This window comes from Adiantum capillus-veneris, chromosome 6 (genome assembly GCF_014529385.1).
Source record: "Adiantum capillus-veneris isolate H3 chromosome 6, ASM1452938v2, whole genome shotgun sequence".
Taxonomy (NCBI): domain Eukaryota; kingdom Viridiplantae; phylum Streptophyta; class Polypodiopsida; order Polypodiales; family Pteridaceae; genus Adiantum; species Adiantum capillus-veneris.
In genome coordinates, this window is record NC_140936.1 from 135,089,971 (window position 1) to 135,108,659 (window position 18,689).

The window sequence follows — 18,689 nt, forward strand, 5'->3', positions numbered from 1 at the left end:
TGCAAAAACGCTAGGGCTAAAAATCCTCCTAGTGTTGCCGGATGTCCTGCAAATGCAAAACGCTAGGCTTCTTGTTCCGTCTTGCTGCTGCCGGGGCTGATCTGCTGTGCACAAAACGCCAAGCTGCCTATAGATGAAAACGCAAGGTCCTTAAGATGCAAAAACGCTAGCCCTGCTGATGTGGGGGGTCTTGCTGAGAAGGTGCCTGTTGAACACACTGGTTCCTGCTGCCACTTCTGCCAGAAAGTGCTAGCGCTAGGTTTGCTTATATACAAACTTAGTAAATTTGCCCTACCTACTTTCGAACAAAAGTCACTTAAAAATAAAAAGTGAAAATTGTCAAAAATAAGGAAAATAGATCTATGCACTGTAAAAATGCTACTGATGGGATCTGACTGGAATCTGATGGTCATGTTGTGTGTAACCAGAGGATATGCATCTAATCTAAGTGTCTGGACATGCACGGTCTGCAAACACTCACAAAAGTTCCTATTCTAGACTGACTTGACTGAATTGAATACTCGTCATGCTGTAGCTTGTCCACGGACACATAGGGTTGGATGTGTCACGTGACAACATCCCCTCCTTTTCAAAGTGAGATACTGGTACCGAACTATATGGCGTCGAGGGAGATCGCCAATAACATCCGGAATCCTGCAAAGGACTCTTCGCCAACCCACTCTGATGTGTGGGTCGTGCGATACTTGAACTTCATAAAGGTCCGCAATGCCTTCTTCTTTGGGTCGCGTTGAAAGCGACACAAAGTCTTCTGTGGCTCCTTCAATGCATCAACTTCGTCTAGAGTCGTGCTTTTTCCTTCTTCTAGAATCTCCATGGCTGAAAATTCTTGAAACCACTTCCAACACAAAAACATGAACATACCTATTCCATGTAAGGTGACTGGAAAAAATCTCGTCTTCCTAAAAGATTGTGCATGCAATGTAGATGAACAAATAGACGGATTGCCAAACCATTCACCACACACACGCGAACAATGAGATCAAATCTTGTCTTGCTGATCTAAATCAATCAAATGTGGCAATTCACAACGGAAATGCCAATGCTTGGTGCTCATACTTTCATGTGCTCTTTCTACAACTGTGTCGTGCCAAGGAAGAGACATGGAATGTGACTTCCTTGAATGCATACTTTTTAGCTTTTCATGAACAATCCGCATACATCCTTGCTCATTCACGAGTGTAACGTGCTCAACGTACGATATGCCATGCCTAGGAAAAGGGATCACATAAAGACACTGACTAAAATACAGGAAACGATCACAAATGAAACACTCGAACAATGCGTGCTGACTAATCATTCGAACACATAGTACTTCTTGTAAGGGTTCTTTGGACCTAGGCTCGAGAGCCAAGATCGGTTCGTAGTGGTTGATCGAATCTTCCTGTGGGGGTTCTGTGGACCTTGACTCGAGAGCCAAGATCGGTTCGTCGTGATTGATTGAATCTGCAATGAGGTTAGCTTCGCTAGAAAAAGCATCAACTAAACCATCATCCTTGTGAACAATCACGTCTTGATCATACAAATCATCATGCTTGTGAGAAAACACATCTTGATCATCATGCAAATCATCTTGCGTGTCATTGTCATTCAAATCATCATGCTTATCTTCATGCAAATCCTATGTGTCATGCTTTGGAGACGAAGAGACTGAGAGAGTCTCCTTTTCCCGAATCTTTTGCATCTGTGCCTGCACTTGAGAAAAGAGTCGCAACATCTCTTTCATGTGTCGGTCGTTCACGGCTTTTCTTGCTTTGTTCTCGCGATCCATTTCTGCTTTTCTTTCTGCACATTCACGATCAAATTCTACCATTCTTTCTGCTCTTCTTGCTTCGCGTTCTAACTTCCTGTCCATCATCGTCATGTCGAAAGCCTCCATAGGAGTTAGTGCAATTCTTTGCGTGGATGGGGAAGGGAGAGGGTCAGAAAAACCTCCTGGTGGGGGAAATTCTTCTTCGCCTCACTCATCTCATCACCTCCAAGCGAAGTATCCATTCTGCTTCGAGTGATGACCATCCATTGAAGTCTTGGGTTCTTAAGTTCACAAGGAACTTGGGTTCTTGTGGGTCTTGGTTCTTGGGGTTCTTGAGGTTCTTGAGGTGCTTGTGGTCTTCTTTCACTTGCAATCTGTGTTTGAGAAGAATCTTCTCTTCACCCGAGTTCTGCTCTTTTCCGCGGGTCACACCAAGGTTGCTTTTTCCCACCTCACGTCGATTGGCCGGCCGCTAAGTGCACGGTCCGCTCTCAATGAGTGAAAAGAGGCACAAGGGGAGGCTGGACAAGCCCTTCTTTCTTGGGTTTCCTGTCACTCTTCAAAAACACGATTAGGAATCGACACGCCCAAGAGGACTTGGGTTACGTGCGACCGCAACAAGCAAAAAGAATTATGTGGTTCTTTCCTTAAGTGATACAGAACACTGCCAAAGCTCTAATACCAATGTAAGGTGCAACGGAATGAATGATGAACTTTGCTCAAGATGAGTGCTCCGAACTGTGCTCAAGGATTCCTTTTACTGACTGAAGGGAGAGCCTTCCGTTCCTTTAGTGAGAGAGTGCAATGGACACACACAAAGTGGATGAACACTGTGAATGAAGGTGCTGAGACTAAGAGATAGAGAGAGAAGAGAATACGACACCAGAATGTTGTCAAACCCTCCTCCGAAGGCCCCACTCTCTATGGCGAGAGCGGTCTACTTATGATTGCACAAATCTCTACAATGCTTGGACTTGCCGACGATGTCGACGACGATGAGGACGACAACGAGACGGGCTGAAATCTGAAAATGCTAATGGCTGAAATCTGCAAATCTTTATCTGCTGAATTTTGACTCTATGTCGTCGACGATGATGTCGATGGCGACGACGTGCTGAAAACGCAGATGCTGAAATCTGTGTTTTCCGGGCTGAAACTACAAACTTCGCGAGATCTGATCGTGCGGCGAAGATCTGCTGCGGGAAGGTGAAATCTGCGAGGTTCAGGACTTCTACTGCGGAGTCTGACTTCTGAAAACTGAAAACGCTGGTGCTTGTGGAGATTCCGTCGCGAAGATCTGCAAAAACGTTGAAAGGCCTTGCAGATGCAAAAACGCTAGCGCTGATAATCCTCCTAGTACTGCCGGATGTCCTGCAAATGCAAAACGCTAGGCTTCTTGTTCTGTCTTGTTGCCTGCCAGGGCTGATCTGATGTGCACAAAACGCCAGGCTGCCTGTGGATGAAAACGCTAGGTCCTTGTAGATGCAAAAACACTAGCCCTGCTGACGTGGGGGGTCTTGCTGAGAAGGTACCTGTTGAACACACTGGTTCCTGCTGCCACTTCTGCCAGAAAGTGCTAGCGCTAGGTTTGCTTATATACAAACTTAGTAAATTTGCCCTACCTACTTTTCAACAAAAGTCACTTAAAAATAATAAGTGAAAATTGTCAAAAATAGGGAAAATAGGTCTATGCACTGTAAAAATGCTACTGATTGGATCTGACTGGAATCTGATGGTCATGCTGTGTGCAACCAGAGGATATGCATCTAATCTAAGTGTCTGGACATGCACGGTCTGCGAACAAACTCACAAAAGTGCCAGATCACTTCTTATTCTAGACTGACTTGACTGAATTGAACCCTGGTCATGCTGTAGCTTGTCCACGGACACACAGGGTTGGATGTGTCACGTGACAAGCTCGGCACCCAATTACGCAAATCGGATGATGAGCGCAAAGAGGCATTCCTTTTCGGGTTGGACAAGTATATCAAGTATGATGTTGAAGTACTCGACCCTGTGGATCTCAACAAGGCAGTAGCGATTGCTGTCGCATAGGAGATCAGCACAACAAAGGAAAGCCTAAGGAGAACAAGTCTTCTCACAGTACCTCTCAAACTCCTCAAAACCCACAGAACGGTAAGAACGATAAGAATGGTAAGAATGGTAACTCTTCTAGCCCATCTTCCTCTAATTCTTCAGATAAGAACTCTCAAAATGAATCTAAGGGTAAAGCTAAAACACCTGCTAAACCTAAGCTAACCCCATATGAAAAAGCTGCACAAGGAATTATAGGAGGATATTAGAACAAATCATTTATGCTAAGGAAGGTCGATGTTATCAATGTCACGTCAGGGGTCATATAAAGAAGGCATGTCCTAAGACAACACAACCTAAAGAACCCAAAGCACCGACAGCTACCACAAGCACTTTAGTGAACCAATTTGATTCTCCACATGTTTCTGACACACATTGATGAGTCTCTCTTTAAATGTTATGGTCATGTGACAGGTCAACATTTTGTCATATTGTTTGATTCAGGCAGTATGCATGATGTAATTGGTGACTCTCTTGTACAAAGAGCCCGCTTGGAGGTTAGCCAGACGACAACTCTCGAGGTGTCAGGCTTCGCTCCCGGTATAGACTCTCTCATTACGCAAGAGTGCCTTGATGTGTTATTCACTGTTCAGCAAGCTACCTTCCATAGAAAAAATTTTGTGTCTCCTCTCTCACGATGTGATGATTTTGGGCTGTCGATGGTTTCGTGAGCATAACCCTCTGATTGATTGGGCAGACAATACGCTCACTCTAAATGCCAAAAGTGGCTCTCCCATGATCATTCGTGGTGAGGAGGGTCTGCATTCTTTATCTCATTTCTCATGTGCAGGCGAAACGTGAATTACGAAGAGAAACACAAGCAGCATTCATCTATGCCTCTCCACTTACCCAAAGCATTAAGGCTCCAGACAGGTATTCAGCTTTGTTTACCAAGTATGAGCACCTCTTTTTGCAAGATGATCTTCCACCCCGTCTCCCTCCCGAGTGGCCAGAGGACCATAGGATCGAACTCACGGAGGGGACACAGCCAGTCAATAAGGCTCCTTACCGTTTGAACAAGACTCAAGAAGAAGTGTTAGAGCGGCAACTGACGGAATACGTCCTAGGTAAGTCCTTTTGCTGCTCCTATCTTATTTGACCACAAGAAGGATGGTTCGTCTCGTTGTGTGTTGATTACAGGGCTTTAAACAAGATGACCGTCAAGAACAAGTTTCTGATGCCTCGCATTGAGTATATCCTCGATAGGCTCAATGGGGCAAAGGTTTTCCATAAGGTCGATCTCAAAAGTGGATACCATCAGGCAAGGTTGCATCCATATGTATATACGGATTATATCCATACAGTACAGAACAGTACGTACGGATAGGATCCGTACACTTTTTTTTCCTCTTTTTTTTGTGGGCTGCTCTATTTTAGCCGATTAGGCCTCTCTTTTCAAGAAACACCTTGCTGCAGCTGAGAGCGATTGGTTTTAGCAGAGATACAGGTACAGTGCAGTGTGTGCTCCTCTCTTGCAGGTGCCAGCTGAGAGCGACTGGTTTTAGCAGAGATACAAGTACAATGCAGTGTGCGCTCCTCTCTTGCAGATGCCAGCTTTGAGTGCAGTGTGCGGTTTGTAGTACTTATTACTTATTAGAGTCAAGACTTCATACTTCAGTCTTGGATTATAATGGTTCATTATGTATTTACTTTAATGCTCTTAGTTTTATGTGACCATGACGACAGACATCTGACACTATTTGGTTAGCTAAGCTCAACTTTGTGTTTTCATTGTTCGGTTAGAGTCGTGGACTCTAGTTTTTGGCAATTGCAATAGTCTATTGTTGATTTGCTAGTCTTTATTAGAAGTCTTGGTGAATGCATATATAAATGTATGAAGTACACTTAGTTTTAGGCTTTGTAAAAAAAAAGTACGAATTTTTACGTACCTAAAAACTCAATCCATTCTGTACTACATACCTTACGAACAGAATTTGTACGGAACACTACGTACCTAACTACCTTGCCATCAGGTAAGGGTATTCAAAGGCGACATCTACAAGACCGCCTTTCGCACAAAGCGAGGACAATAGGAGTATGTGGTTATGCCTTTTGGATTGACAGGTGCCGTGGGTACATTTAACCGTCTCATGGTAGGCCGTTTTGGCTATATGATTGGCATGTATGTGTTTATCTTTCTTGATGATATTCTCATTTTTTATGCATCGTGGGAACAACATGAAAAGGATGTAGAAAGGGTTTTAGCCCGTTTGGATGAGTGTTAGCTGTACAATGCACCTAAGAAATCTGAGTTTATTCTCATTGAAGTTACTTATCTGGGTTATATCATTTCTGCAGATGGTGTCAAGCTCGATCCCGTGAAGGTAGAACAGGTTCGTAATTGGGATTTGCCCAAAACTGCATATGATGTGTGTTCTTTTCTTGATTTATGTCAAGCATATAATTTGCACATAGAGAATTTTGCACGCATTGCGGCTCCCATGACAGATGTTTTGAAAGGGGTAAAAACTCGCCGCCAACGCGTAGGTCAGCCTAGAGAGTGTTTCGGCATTTTTGTGAGCCTGTGAGTAGGCCGTGCATGTCCAGACACTTAGAGTAGTTGCATATCCTCTGATTGCACACCCAGTATCAACCCGCATATGCATTGTCCAAGCAAAAGGTCCAAATCCCAGTCAGTTTTGGGACTGAACATTTTACAAAGAATTTTGCATTTTTATTATTTAATTTTACCAATTTCCAGGCTCGTGGGGCTATAGGGATGACTGCTCGACCCAGTTTTCAACAGCTATATAAGCAGATAGGGGACGCTCATTATCAGCAGAAGAAGCTCAGGCGACTTGCAGTTCAACTTCTCAGCAAGATCGGCAAAAGACTCTTTGGCATTTTCAGCGAACAGAAGCAGCCAACGTTTTTGGATTCCAGTTCCACTAGCGTTTCCTGCAGTAGTTTCCCCTAGCGTTTCCTCAAGTAGCAAAACAGCCTTACTTTTTCAGTTACAGATCAAGCCTAGCGTTCTCCAGATTCCCGACGCCAAATCAGCCAAGACCATTAGCGTTTTCAGTTTTTAGCACTTAGCCTTTGCAGATTTAGCCCCTAGCCTCGCAGATCTCACCTACCTGCAACAGATCCTCGTCGTACCGTCAAGTCAGTCAGCGTTTACGGTTTCAGCCCACTGTTTTCAGATTTCAGCATCTGCGTATTCGGCGCATCGTCGTCGAGTCGTCGTCATCGCCATCCTCGCCGACATAGTGTCAATATCCAAGAAGAAGTCAGCGTTTTGCAGATTTTAGCTTTTCAACCCTAGCGTTTTCAGTTTTCAGCCCGTCCTCGTCGTCGCCGTCATTGTCATCGACATCATCGGCAAGTCCATTGCATCTAGACCATTGTAACGGATTTGAGCAATCTATAACATAGACCTCTCTCGCCATAGAGAGGGGGGCCCTTGGAGGAGGATTTGAGAACCATTTGGTGTCGTATTCTTCTCTCTTTCTCTCTCTCTCAGTCTCAGCACCTTCATTCACAATAGCATTCACTTTGTTTGTGATCATTGCACTCTCTCTCTAAAGGAATGGAAGGCTCTCCCTTCCGTAATTAAAAGGAACCCTTGTGCGCAATTCGGAGCACTCATCTTGAGCAATATCAACATTCACTTCCGCTGCACCTTACATTCAAGTAGAGTATCCATTCCACTTCTCGTGATGACCATGCATCAAGTACTTGGGTACTTGGGTTCATGGGGTACTAGATCCTTGATACTGCTTGCAATCTTGCTTAAGAAGGCAATTACTCTTACACAAGCTCAACTCCTTCCTACGGGTGCACCCCTTAGCGGCTTTGCGCCCACACCAAATTGCTTTTTTCCACGTCATGTCAATTGGCCTCCTGCAATGTGCAAGGTCTGCTCTAGATGAGTGGAATAGAGGAACTATGGAGAAGCTCGACAAGCCCACCTTTTATCGGTTACCTGCCACTCTTCAAAAGCATTGATTAGAGAGATCGACACTCCCAAGTGATCTTGGGTATGAAACTCTGTTAAATAAATAGCCAATGTGCTGCTTTTCATTGTCGTCACACAAAAAGTGATCCAGCTCAAGTACATGATTCTATTGAATATTCTACAAGTCTATCTAATTGTTTCTATTGTCACTCAGCCAAAAAGTGGTCAAATTAGAGGCCAATTACCTTACTGTGTTTTTGGGTTCCACCAAGATCAAAGATGGGATAGGATGGGACGTGACAGTGTAGTCAACCAAGAGATCTCTCACAAGAGGGATGCAAAGTCACAAGGTGACAGCAAACCATCTGCACAATCTCTAAGGGAGGTAGTTTGGACTTCATGTGGGCTGTAAAATCTCTCTCCAAATTTGCTAGTTTTTCTCTTGAGAAGTTAGCTGAAGATAATAACAAAGAGATGCCAAAAGGTGCACGAGTGTTTGGAACCAATGTAGGGTCATCCTCGTTGTGTTGAAGCATTCTAGCTCCTTGTTTACTTCGTGTGAAGTAGCCAATACCTTAAGGATGTTACACAGTTCTGCACCAGTAAGCAATAGAGCACCCTACAAATTTTGGTTTCATATGATAGGTTACCCTCCTTTGATCCAATTCTCCACTTTACAATGCTCCTTGTATATTTTGGAACGAAGTACAAATTTACTAAGCACATGATTAAAAATTTGAGAATTCTTCCTTCATAAAATAAATATGTTTAGAAATATGTTTTTTCCACAGGAAAAGTGATGACAAAACTTAGAACGGCCAATAAAACCTTGGGAGATAGCGAAGACCCCACCCTTCCAAAAATCAAATGATTGTATATAGTGTTGTATCTTGGAGCCCCACTTGAACAACTCTAGGAGATGCACGACCTTTCATGATACTTCTTCGAGGCTTGTTTAGCAAGCCAATGTACTATGGACTACTAACTCACTGGTTTTCTTAAGAATAGCGGCTAAATTCTCAGGCACTGGCCTTCAGGCACAAACTGGCACATGCAGCGAAGTCACTAAACCCTAAGTTGAACCTGGATAGCATAAGGCAGCCTCCAACAAGCTTTTCCAAAACTATGCTTCAACAATGCAGAACAAGCCTCGTGAAAGAACAAGAAGAGGAAGAAGAATATGCACCGAGACAACCTGCGAAGGACGTCCAGGAGGCAATCGAGTTGATAACCGCCCAGGTGGAGCTGGGCACTTTGGGGGGTATTACCGCCTGTCAAGAGCAAAGAGCAAGGTTTCAGCTCAACGAAAGCGAGCGAGAGAAAGAGAGAAAGAGAGAGCACCACGAGGTAAAGGGTCGTCTTTCTCTTCGTGTTGCTGGATCTTCATGGGTTATACAGTCCCGTCTTATACACCACCTTCCACGGGATGCCAAGAGTGCCTTTAGGTAATAGCTGACAAGTTTAAAATGGCTCGCTCTTAGGTATATTACCCTCTCAAGGGAATCGCAGGAATTTCTACATTGCCCCCCTTACCTCATAAAATGAGGTGAACAGATGTGAATCTAACCCAGACCAGCGGTCAAACATCGATTTCGTGAGGCAGCACGTAGCCACTCCAACAAACGCCCTGAGATGCGCTCCTTTGCTAGCCATTTAATTAAAAAAAAAGCATACGCTTGCTCCTCCTCTACGTGCTTCGACCTGCCTCCCCTCCCACCAGCTTCTCGTCACCCTCAGTCTCTGCGCCCCCAGCCATCTCTTCTACCTGTTGTAGCCTTTCCTCACCTGCTCTTCGTCCGTCTGACTAGCCAAAAATCGCCTTTGCTTTTTCCCAGCAAAGTGCGGCATCGATTTAAGATTCGGCTGCAATTTCTTTTTCTACAATTGGGTACCCCCTACTATAGTACTATATAAACATTAAGAAAGAAAATAATGATAAACTATAATATATTGTATATGGTCCCCACAGATTGTGATTGTCTGAGATGCAAAAAGCTTTCTTGGCAGTGCCTTTCGGCAGAAAAGGAGGTGTATGCGAAGCAATTTTCAGCACGTGTACTTAGGACATTTCACATGCTTGCTTTTTACAGCCTAGCCAAAAATAGTAAAAATGTCGTTGACTTTCTCTAACGTTGTGTGTGCACATCTAAGGGTTGTCGAGTTAGAGTTGCGCAATTTTGCAGAATGGATCTCTCTCTCTCTCTCTCTCTCTCTCTCTCTCTCTCTCTCTCTCTCTCTCTCTCTCTCTCTCTCTCTCTCTCTCTCACACACACACACACACACACACACACACACACACACATATATTACGAGTAGGACATCCTTTGCACCTCACGTCCCCTCATGATTGTGAGTGTTTGATAGTATGGTTGGAGTATGAGTGTAGTATCTTAGTGAATCTCATTGCCTCTATGACACATATGCAATGCATAGGAAAAGGGATATAGCATCTTGCTTCTCATCATCTGCTGGCACTTCTCCCACACCACAATTGTGGCAACAAAAAACCAAAACTAGTGTTGGTCCTACTTGCATTGACATCGGGCCCAATCTACACCAAAAGATTGTGCATTCAGTTTCGAGCTACATACATCTTCCAAAGCAGCGGTCACAGGCAATCATGTACATGAGATGCTCTTGTGTTGATTGGCATCATGGATTACCCCCATTGATGCATAAGGATAACTCGGGCCATTCTGATTATGAAATGGACATTTTGATCAAGTGCATGAGAATCTACCAAGACCCATACAAAAAGTGGCAATTGATGTGGGTGATAGATTGGCAGTCTCAGCAAGTTCTTCAAAAGGACAGGTTAATGGTTTCTTTACCTCTTCAAATCTTCAAGAGGGACTATACAAGACCAGGATCTAAATTATAAGAGTACAATGGGAAGCATTTCAAGACTGGGTTTTTTAAGACGATTTGGGACTTCAATTCAGAAAGGTTTTGGATCAATTCCTAAGGCAATTTTACGTAAGCCAATAGAGTGATGGCTTGTTGAGAAGCAAGAAAGATAGTTCACATGTTGGGAATTGAATAATTCCCTATGGCAGTTCAAGCTCAAGCCCTAGGGCTTTTGGAGCTATGCATGTGATTGTTTCAGCTTGGAAGAGAGCCCCTTGGATTAGCGCTTGGGTTAAGGGAAGCAAAGGACAAGCTAGTGATAATGACAATACACAAACAAGGGCCTTCAGTGACAATGGGAAGAAGCTGGAGCCACAATCAGACACAAAATTCAAGTCTTCAAGAAATTTTTGTTGGATTTAGGGTTGCAAGGAAACACACACAGCTTGGAGAAGATGAAGAAGGTAAGGCACACAATAGAGAATGTATTGCTTAGTGCATAATGAAAAGATAAGTTAGCCCTAGAATGATGGGTATATATACAATGCATAGGAGGAAACACCTCCTAATGAGGGGAAAAATTCCCCGACAATCCTTAGTGTGTTCACACTTAGGACTGTGTTCACACACATCACTACCACATGTGTATAGTAACAAATCCCCCCTGGGAGTGATGCGGTGAACGACAGCTAGCACCTAGTGTAAAGGGAAGTGACATGCCCTACGGACATGATCAATCCACAAAGGGAAGTAAGCCCAAATTTTTGCAGAAAGATTCGAACTTTTCATGAGGCGATGCCTTTGTGAATAGATGTGCAAGGTTGTCCTATTCGACACATAAGCCAAGTTGATCTCTCCTGGTGAGAGTCTCTCTCTAACATAGTGGTAATGCACCTCAATATTCTTTGTGGGAGCATGAAAAATTGGATTCCTCGCAATTGCCAATGTGCTCTAACTATCAGTGTAGATGATGTTGGCAGTGTCCTATCCAACACCAAAATCAGCCATAAGCGTTTGAGCCATACACACTAAACCGTAGTTGTGAAGACTGCCTTGTACTCAACCTCACAACTGGAATTGGCCACAATAGGTTGCTTCTTGCTCAACCATGATATGCATGAACTGTCGAGCATGAAACAAAAACGACTTGTGGGCATGTCATAACAACAAGCCCAATCTGAGTCCAAAAAAGCATGTAAATCTGGCGACAAGGATTTCCCCTTGGGATAAAACAAGCCAAGATGTAAAGTGTCACTCAAGTAGTGAAAAATCCTCTTGACATCATGCCAATGCTTAGACACTAGGCTATGCATAAATCTGCTGACCAGTGAGACCGCAAATTGAATATCGGGTCTCATATTGCATGCATAAATAAGACATCCAATAGTCTAATAAAGAGTGACATCGACAGAATCACCATCATCATGAAGACTCAATTTCAAATCTGTTTCCATGGGAGTAGCAATAGGTTTACAATCCTCAAGTTCAAACTTACATATTAATGTCTCTATGTGGCTTGTTTGACACAAGTCAATACTTTGACACCAGGCAATACCACTATCACACTGCTTGAATTGTATGCCCAAGCAATGATGCAAATGCTCCAAGTCTTTCATCTTGAAAGTAGCATTCAAATCATCCTTAAATTCAGCAATATGTGTCTCATTCGGGCCAGTAAAATCAGCAAATCATCGACATATAGAAAGACAATGAGAAATTCATCACCCTCACGCTTGACATACAAAGTGCTTTTATAAAAGCCTCCTTTAACCAAATGAATGTCAGCTTTCTCATACCAAGCACGAGGAGGCTGCTTCAACCCGTACAAGGTTGTCTTACAATTTGCACATTTTATCTTCTTGTCCTTTCTTGACAAAACCGCGAGGCTGCGTTACAGAAACTTCCTCAAATATATCACCATTCAAGGAAGCAATAACAATGTTGATTGATGTATATCCCATCCACACTGAGTTGCCAACACATAGAAAATTAAAATTAGTCATAAAATAAGTGGGAGCAAAAGTCTCTTCATAATTGATGCCTTTCTATTCTGCATAACCTTTTGCAACAAATTGAGCCTTGTAGTGATCAATCTCACCATCCTGCTTACATTTCGACTTGTAAACCCACTTCATACCAATGGCCTTTTTGCCAAGAGGCAAATCACATGAAGTCCATGTGTCATTTTCTATAAATGCGTCATATTTTGATTGCATGGCAGCCATCCACTTTTCAAAATTATGTGCTTCATCTAAAGAAAGAGGCTCTTCCACATCACATAAACTAGAAACATCCAAAGCATAACAATCTGACACATAAGATGCATGGCGAGAACCTAAACGAGTACAACTAGACATAGCTGCATCCGATTTACTATCACGCAAAGTATGTACCAACCATTTTGGCATATCATCCGTAACATTTTCAGACACCCCCATAGGTTGTACATTTGCCTCATTGGAATTCGCATTCAAGTTACCACCATTAACTTGTAACTTTTGCTATCAGTATTGTAACCAACTGTGTTTCTGGCACCAAAGCATAATCTAAACAACCAAAAATGTGGATGTGATAAATAGATGGCTTCTTATGATGCCATAAGGAGTCATAGACTACAAAGCTTTTATAGGACACTTGCTAAGTACATAAGTAGCACACATAATAGCCTCAAGCCAAAACAAAATTTGGCAAAGCGTGACTCTTGACCATACAACGTGCCATCTCCATAAGAGACTTGTTTTTTCTTTTAGCAACACCATTTTGTTGAGGTGTATACAACATTGTACATTGGTGTTTTATCCCACGATTAACTAAAAATGCATTAAACTCATGAGACATATACTCCCCCCCTCGATCTAAATGGAGGGTACCCATAGTACATTAAGAGATATTTTCAGCCATAACCATAAATTTCTTGAAGCACATGAACACTTCGGGCTTAGCTTTAATTGGATACACCCATGCATGCATGGAGTAATCATCAATGAGAGTCACAAAGTATAGGTAATTGCCTAAGGACGGAGTTTGCATAGGCCCACAATCATTAATATGGACAAGTTGCAATTTGCATGTAGCCCTTACTAAACCATCCTTGGGAAACTTCAAACAATGCATCTGACCCAAAATACAGCCTTCACAAACATGCTTCAAAGGTGCTTCAAGAGGTGGCAAAGAAGCAATCATATCAGATTTCTACAAACACAGCAAATTGGCAAAATTCAGATGCCCAAAACGTGCATGCCAAAATTTTGCATCTGAAACAACCTTTGAATCCAAATTGCATTTGCAAAATGTTTCCCACACTTGTTATACAAAGTGAGCTTATACATCCCACAACACAAAATGCAACATGCAACAATTTTATCACCAACACTGAGATCATGAACTATACATCGTTCATCCACAAATCTCACAACAAGACCAAGTCTAGTAAGTGAAGATATAGACAAAAGGTTCTTTTTTATCCTAGTTACATAAAGTGGTTCAACAAGTGTGAAAGGACTGCCATTCACAACAATCAGCACAATTTTTCCAACTCCCTTGACTAGATAAGAGGCTTTGTTGTCATAAGTAACCGTATTCCCATGACGGACAAACTCGAAAGAGGGACAAGTCACAATTTGAGGTAATGTGCTTTGTAGCACCATTATGAAAGTACCACACATTTGAATTTACAGCAAATGGCATACATGCATGGACAGAAGGATCGTAAGTGCACTCTGCACTAAATGCCCACTCTGCATCTACATTAGCATCACAATCTCCTTTCACAAAAGATTCTACAATAGTTGCATTTGTAGTGGAACTAGCCTCTTTCTTCTTGGCCTCTTTTGCCTTCAATTTAGGATACCTTGTAATTATTTAGGTTGATTTACTAATTTCTCCCTTTAATTTATAGCTAAAATAAAAAAAGTAGCTTAATTAAATAGCTAAATTATTATTTTTATTGATGACCTAATTATTCCAGCTTATTAATGATGTTTCCTATCTCTGATATTAACTTGTAATTATCTAAGCTAGCTTACTAATTTTCCCTATTACTTTATAATTAAAATGAGATAGTTTTGGCTTAATTAAATATCTAAATTGTTTTTTATTATTGAGATAATTATACCAGCTTATTAATGACATCTTTTAACTTTGGTAATCACCTTGTAATTATCTAAGCGAGTTTACTAATTATTTCCAGACGAGGTGCTTTCAACAGAAGCATTAGGAACATGTGATTTGCCACATTTGCTGAAGAACCATGCGAAGTGGCTACATTGCTCATAATATCACTTTTTCTTTGAGCAGCAACAAAGGCCTAATAATAAACTACACATTGTTTAGCTGTGTCCTTTCTTGAAAGTGACTCTTGCAACAACAATGTGCATGATGTATCAAACTTGACAACGTCAAGATTTCCTTAGGTCATAAGTCTCCAAGTACTAAGGAAAGTCTGGTAAGAATCTGGCAATGCATCAAGAACAATTTGTACAAGTGAACTTCCAAAAATGACCGCTTGCAAAAATGAGTTGTTCATTAATATCCTTGATACTAGCAAAGAAAGTTTCCATGTCATCTTCCTCATACATAATCTTTGATTCCAGCTTGTAGCAATGCAATTTTAGCCTCATTGTGACTTGCATAAAGACAAGTCAAAATATCCCAAGACTGTTTTGTTGATTTAGCTGAGTGAATGTGAGGAGTAATAGTGCCTTCACAAATAATGCAATTAATGCACGAGCTTGCGCATCTCTAACATCCCAATGAGAGTGTTTAAAACAGCTATAGCAACAACAATCCTACCACCAAAACCTATAACATCCTCAACAGAGCATGTACCCATAGAAAGCATCAATTCCCTACACAACATTCCAAAAGCCCTTTACCACAAGAACATGTTGCATCATGTAAGCCCACATTGAGTAGTTATCTCCATCTAGTTTATCCTAAGTAGCAAACATCTTGAAAATGTTTGTATTGTCGTCCATTCCCTACACAACATTCCAAAAGCCCTTTACCACAAGAACATGTTGCATCACGTAAGCCCACATTGAGTAGTTATCTCCATCTAGTTTATCCTAAGTAGCAAACATCTTGAAAATGTCTATATTGTCGTCAACCATGGAGAGTGATTGCACCTAATGTGAAAACTACCCGAAAAGAGGAAAAATGAAGTAGGATCACCACGTGCTATTTAGCACAACCCAAAGAAGACTGTAAGGACCTATTCGACAAAAAATTGCCCTCACAAAATTTTGCACAAAAGGAAAAAAATCGCTAATCATCTAAGTTGCATTGCAGATCTTAGTAGATCATTGGTCTAGCAAGAAAACTGTCACTTTACAATGATTCAACAATAACTAGAAGTTGCTACTTTTGCTTAATCAGTGTCTAATCGGTATCTTAATGCTGCATCATCGAGGCCGTTCTACATCACTTGTAATGGAAGGTTGCAAAGAAAAGATTGCTCTCTTGTGCATACCATACATAGATAAACTTTCTAGACACCTAGTGGAAGGTTGGCTGCGTTCGGGCATTGTATTTGTTGCTTATGCCATATAGTATAAATATGTCTCCATAATGTATTATGTGCATCACTTTATTATAAAACCTTCCATGTATGTAGAGTTTCTATTCTTCTACTGAACCTCTCATTGACTAGGCATCAACAGAAGAGATGGGACTTCCACATCAAAAATGAAACTTTAGAGCTCTCATCTACTATAGCATACATATGTGGTAGTGATGTGTGTGAACACACTTAGGACCGTCGGGGCATTGTTTCCCTCACTAAGAGGTTCCCCCCCCGTGCATTGTATGTACGTCCATCATTCTAGGGCTAACTTATCTTTTCATTGATTACTAAGTAATATGCTCTCTGTTGTGTGCATTGAGCTTCTTCATCTTCTCCAAGTTGTGTGTGTTTACCTGCAACCCTAAATCCAACAATTGATATTAGAGCAGGTTGCGTCCTCTCGGGCATAGTTGTCAACGTCGCCAGCACCCGCTTGCTCACTTTCTCCAATTTGGGTGAGCTTTGGTGAGCGTTGAAAGGTCGACAAATCCTTCAGGATTGTCATAGAGTTCGATCTGCTCAAAATTTTAATTCGAGCTCATTTCGATTTCCGTTTCCACTACAAGTAGTACTACACAATATAGCAATATGTTCTTTATGTTGGTAAGAGTTTAGAGTTTGAAAGCTAATATAAAATTAGTCATTGCAAGGTTCAAAGGTACGATATACATTTTTTATCCTCACTGAATTATAACGAGGAAGATACATTAAGCTTCTTCTACTATAGAATCATTTTTTGCAGATGATAGCCAATTCTTGGTGTGCAAGAAAATTAGGCCGATAGTGTGGTGTGTGTGATCATTGTCAAAGATAAGGCTAGATTAGTAGGTGAGGACAATGTTCAATATAAGAGGGGAAGTGTCTCATCCCTAGGTATAGTGAGTTCTTGATGTACTTTGGAAGACCCTAACCTTCGGCTATGGTGGAAGAGCACGTTCGGGGTGCTTATGGAGCTCCCCCCCCCCACCACCACCACCTCTACCTCCCATTGCCGCCCCTTACCACCCATGACCACCAACACCCTAGCCCACCACCGCTGGTTGGTGGTGTTAGCTCACTACCACCATCTGCCACTCCTCCTCCTACCACCACCGCCCATTGCCGCCGGTTCTCCTCCCACTCTTCTGTCCAGTGGGCTACTCAAGGACCTCCTCTCTCTCTCTCTCTCTCTCTCTCTCTCTCTCTCTCTCTCTCTCTCTCTCTCTCTCTCTCTCTCATCCTCTCTGCCTCTCTTTGTTTTGCTAATTTTGTCTCTCTTTCTCTCTCACTTGTCTCTCTCTCTCCCCCCTCCCCCCACTCTCTCTCTCTCTCTCTCTCTCTCTCTCTCTCTCTCTCTCTCTCTCTCTCTCTCTCTCTCTCTCCCCCTCCTCCGTCCCTCCCTCTCCCTCTCTTGCCCTCTCTCCCTCCCTCCCTCTCTCTTTCTCTCTCGCTCTTTGTCTCACCTCTCTCTCTCTCTCTCTCTCTCTCTCTCTCTCTCTCTCTCTCTCTCTCTCTCTCTCTCTCTCTCTCTACTCTCCCTTCCTCTTTCTCTCGCTCTCTAGGGCTCTTTCTTGCTCGCTTTCTCTTTGAGCTCTCTCTCCCTCCTTTTCTCTGTCACGCTCCCTCTACCTCTCTCACTCTCACTCTCACATCCACTCTCTCTCTCTCTCTCTCTCTCTCTCTCTCTCTCTCTCTCTCTCTCTCCCCCCCTCTCTCCTTTTCTCTCTCACACTCCCTCTCTCTATCTCTCAATTTTATACCTCTCTCTATCTCTTTTTCACTCACATACACACCATATCTCTCGTCTCATCTTTCTCCTACCCCTCTACCCCCTCCTTCTCTCTTGCTTATAACATCTTTGCAGAACGCAAAGCAATACGCTATCTTTCTTTCTCTAGCACCTATTCGCAATGATGTTTGAAGTTTAATTGGCATCTCCCCCCCCCCCCCCCCCCCCCCCCCCCCCCTCTCTCTCTCTCTCTCTCTCTCTCTCTCTCTCTCTCTCTCTCTCTCCCCCCCCCCCCCCCCCCCCCCCCAAATCTCTATCTCTCCCCCTATCTCCCATCTCCACGTGCTTTTATTAACTCACCAATAATCGTTGTTTTATTACACGCTTAAATTTTAATTGCATATCAAAAGACAACAATGAGAGAATTCACTTTGTGGAAAACTCAAAACAATATCATCATTTGCACAACTCAAGGTAAATGTGATAGCCCAAAACATGCTAGATTATTACAACAACCTTTTTGCACTCAGTAAAGTTTTGAGCTTGTTATCATCCAGACTAGACTGATGAATGAACATGTTGTGGTTTATGTCCATTCCAAACACTCTCAAGTAGATATGATACAAGTGTTTGCAAGCCACATAGGTCATTCCTTCCCCTAACCTCCTTTGGGAGTCTCTTCAAGTACAACTAGGATTCATGGCTATTGTGACTCGATATTTCTCACCACGTAACTTTGAGTTTGGTGTTTCCGCAATGGACTTCATGCTTACCGATCTTTACCATTTCCACTTGTTCGATGACCATT

At 42.5% G+C, this 18,689-nt stretch overlaps 1 protein-coding gene across 4 annotated transcripts in view; it reads right to left on the minus strand.

Moving 5' to 3' along the window:
- Nucleotides 1-9,262, minus strand: part of LOC147456322 (Ribosomal protein L7Ae/L30e/S12e/Gadd45 family protein) — a 44,543-nt gene extending 35,281 nt beyond the window's left edge. The window contains exons 1-2 of one of the 4 annotated variants that reach the window (XM_086514838.1): nt 9,105-9,262; nt 8,959-9,034 (exon numbers count right to left, since the gene is read on the minus strand). In XM_086514838.1, coding sequence (XP_086370964.1) covers nt 8,959-9,034; nt 9,105-9,150 — 122 coding nt within the window. In that variant the 5' untranslated portion in view covers nt 9,151-9,262. The remainder of the gene's footprint in view (nt 1-8,958; nt 9,035-9,104) is intronic. The other 3 variants (XM_086514840.1, XM_086514839.1, XM_086514841.1) reach the window with 3 other exon arrangements.
- Between the last annotated feature and the right edge of the window lie 9,427 nt (nt 9,263-18,689).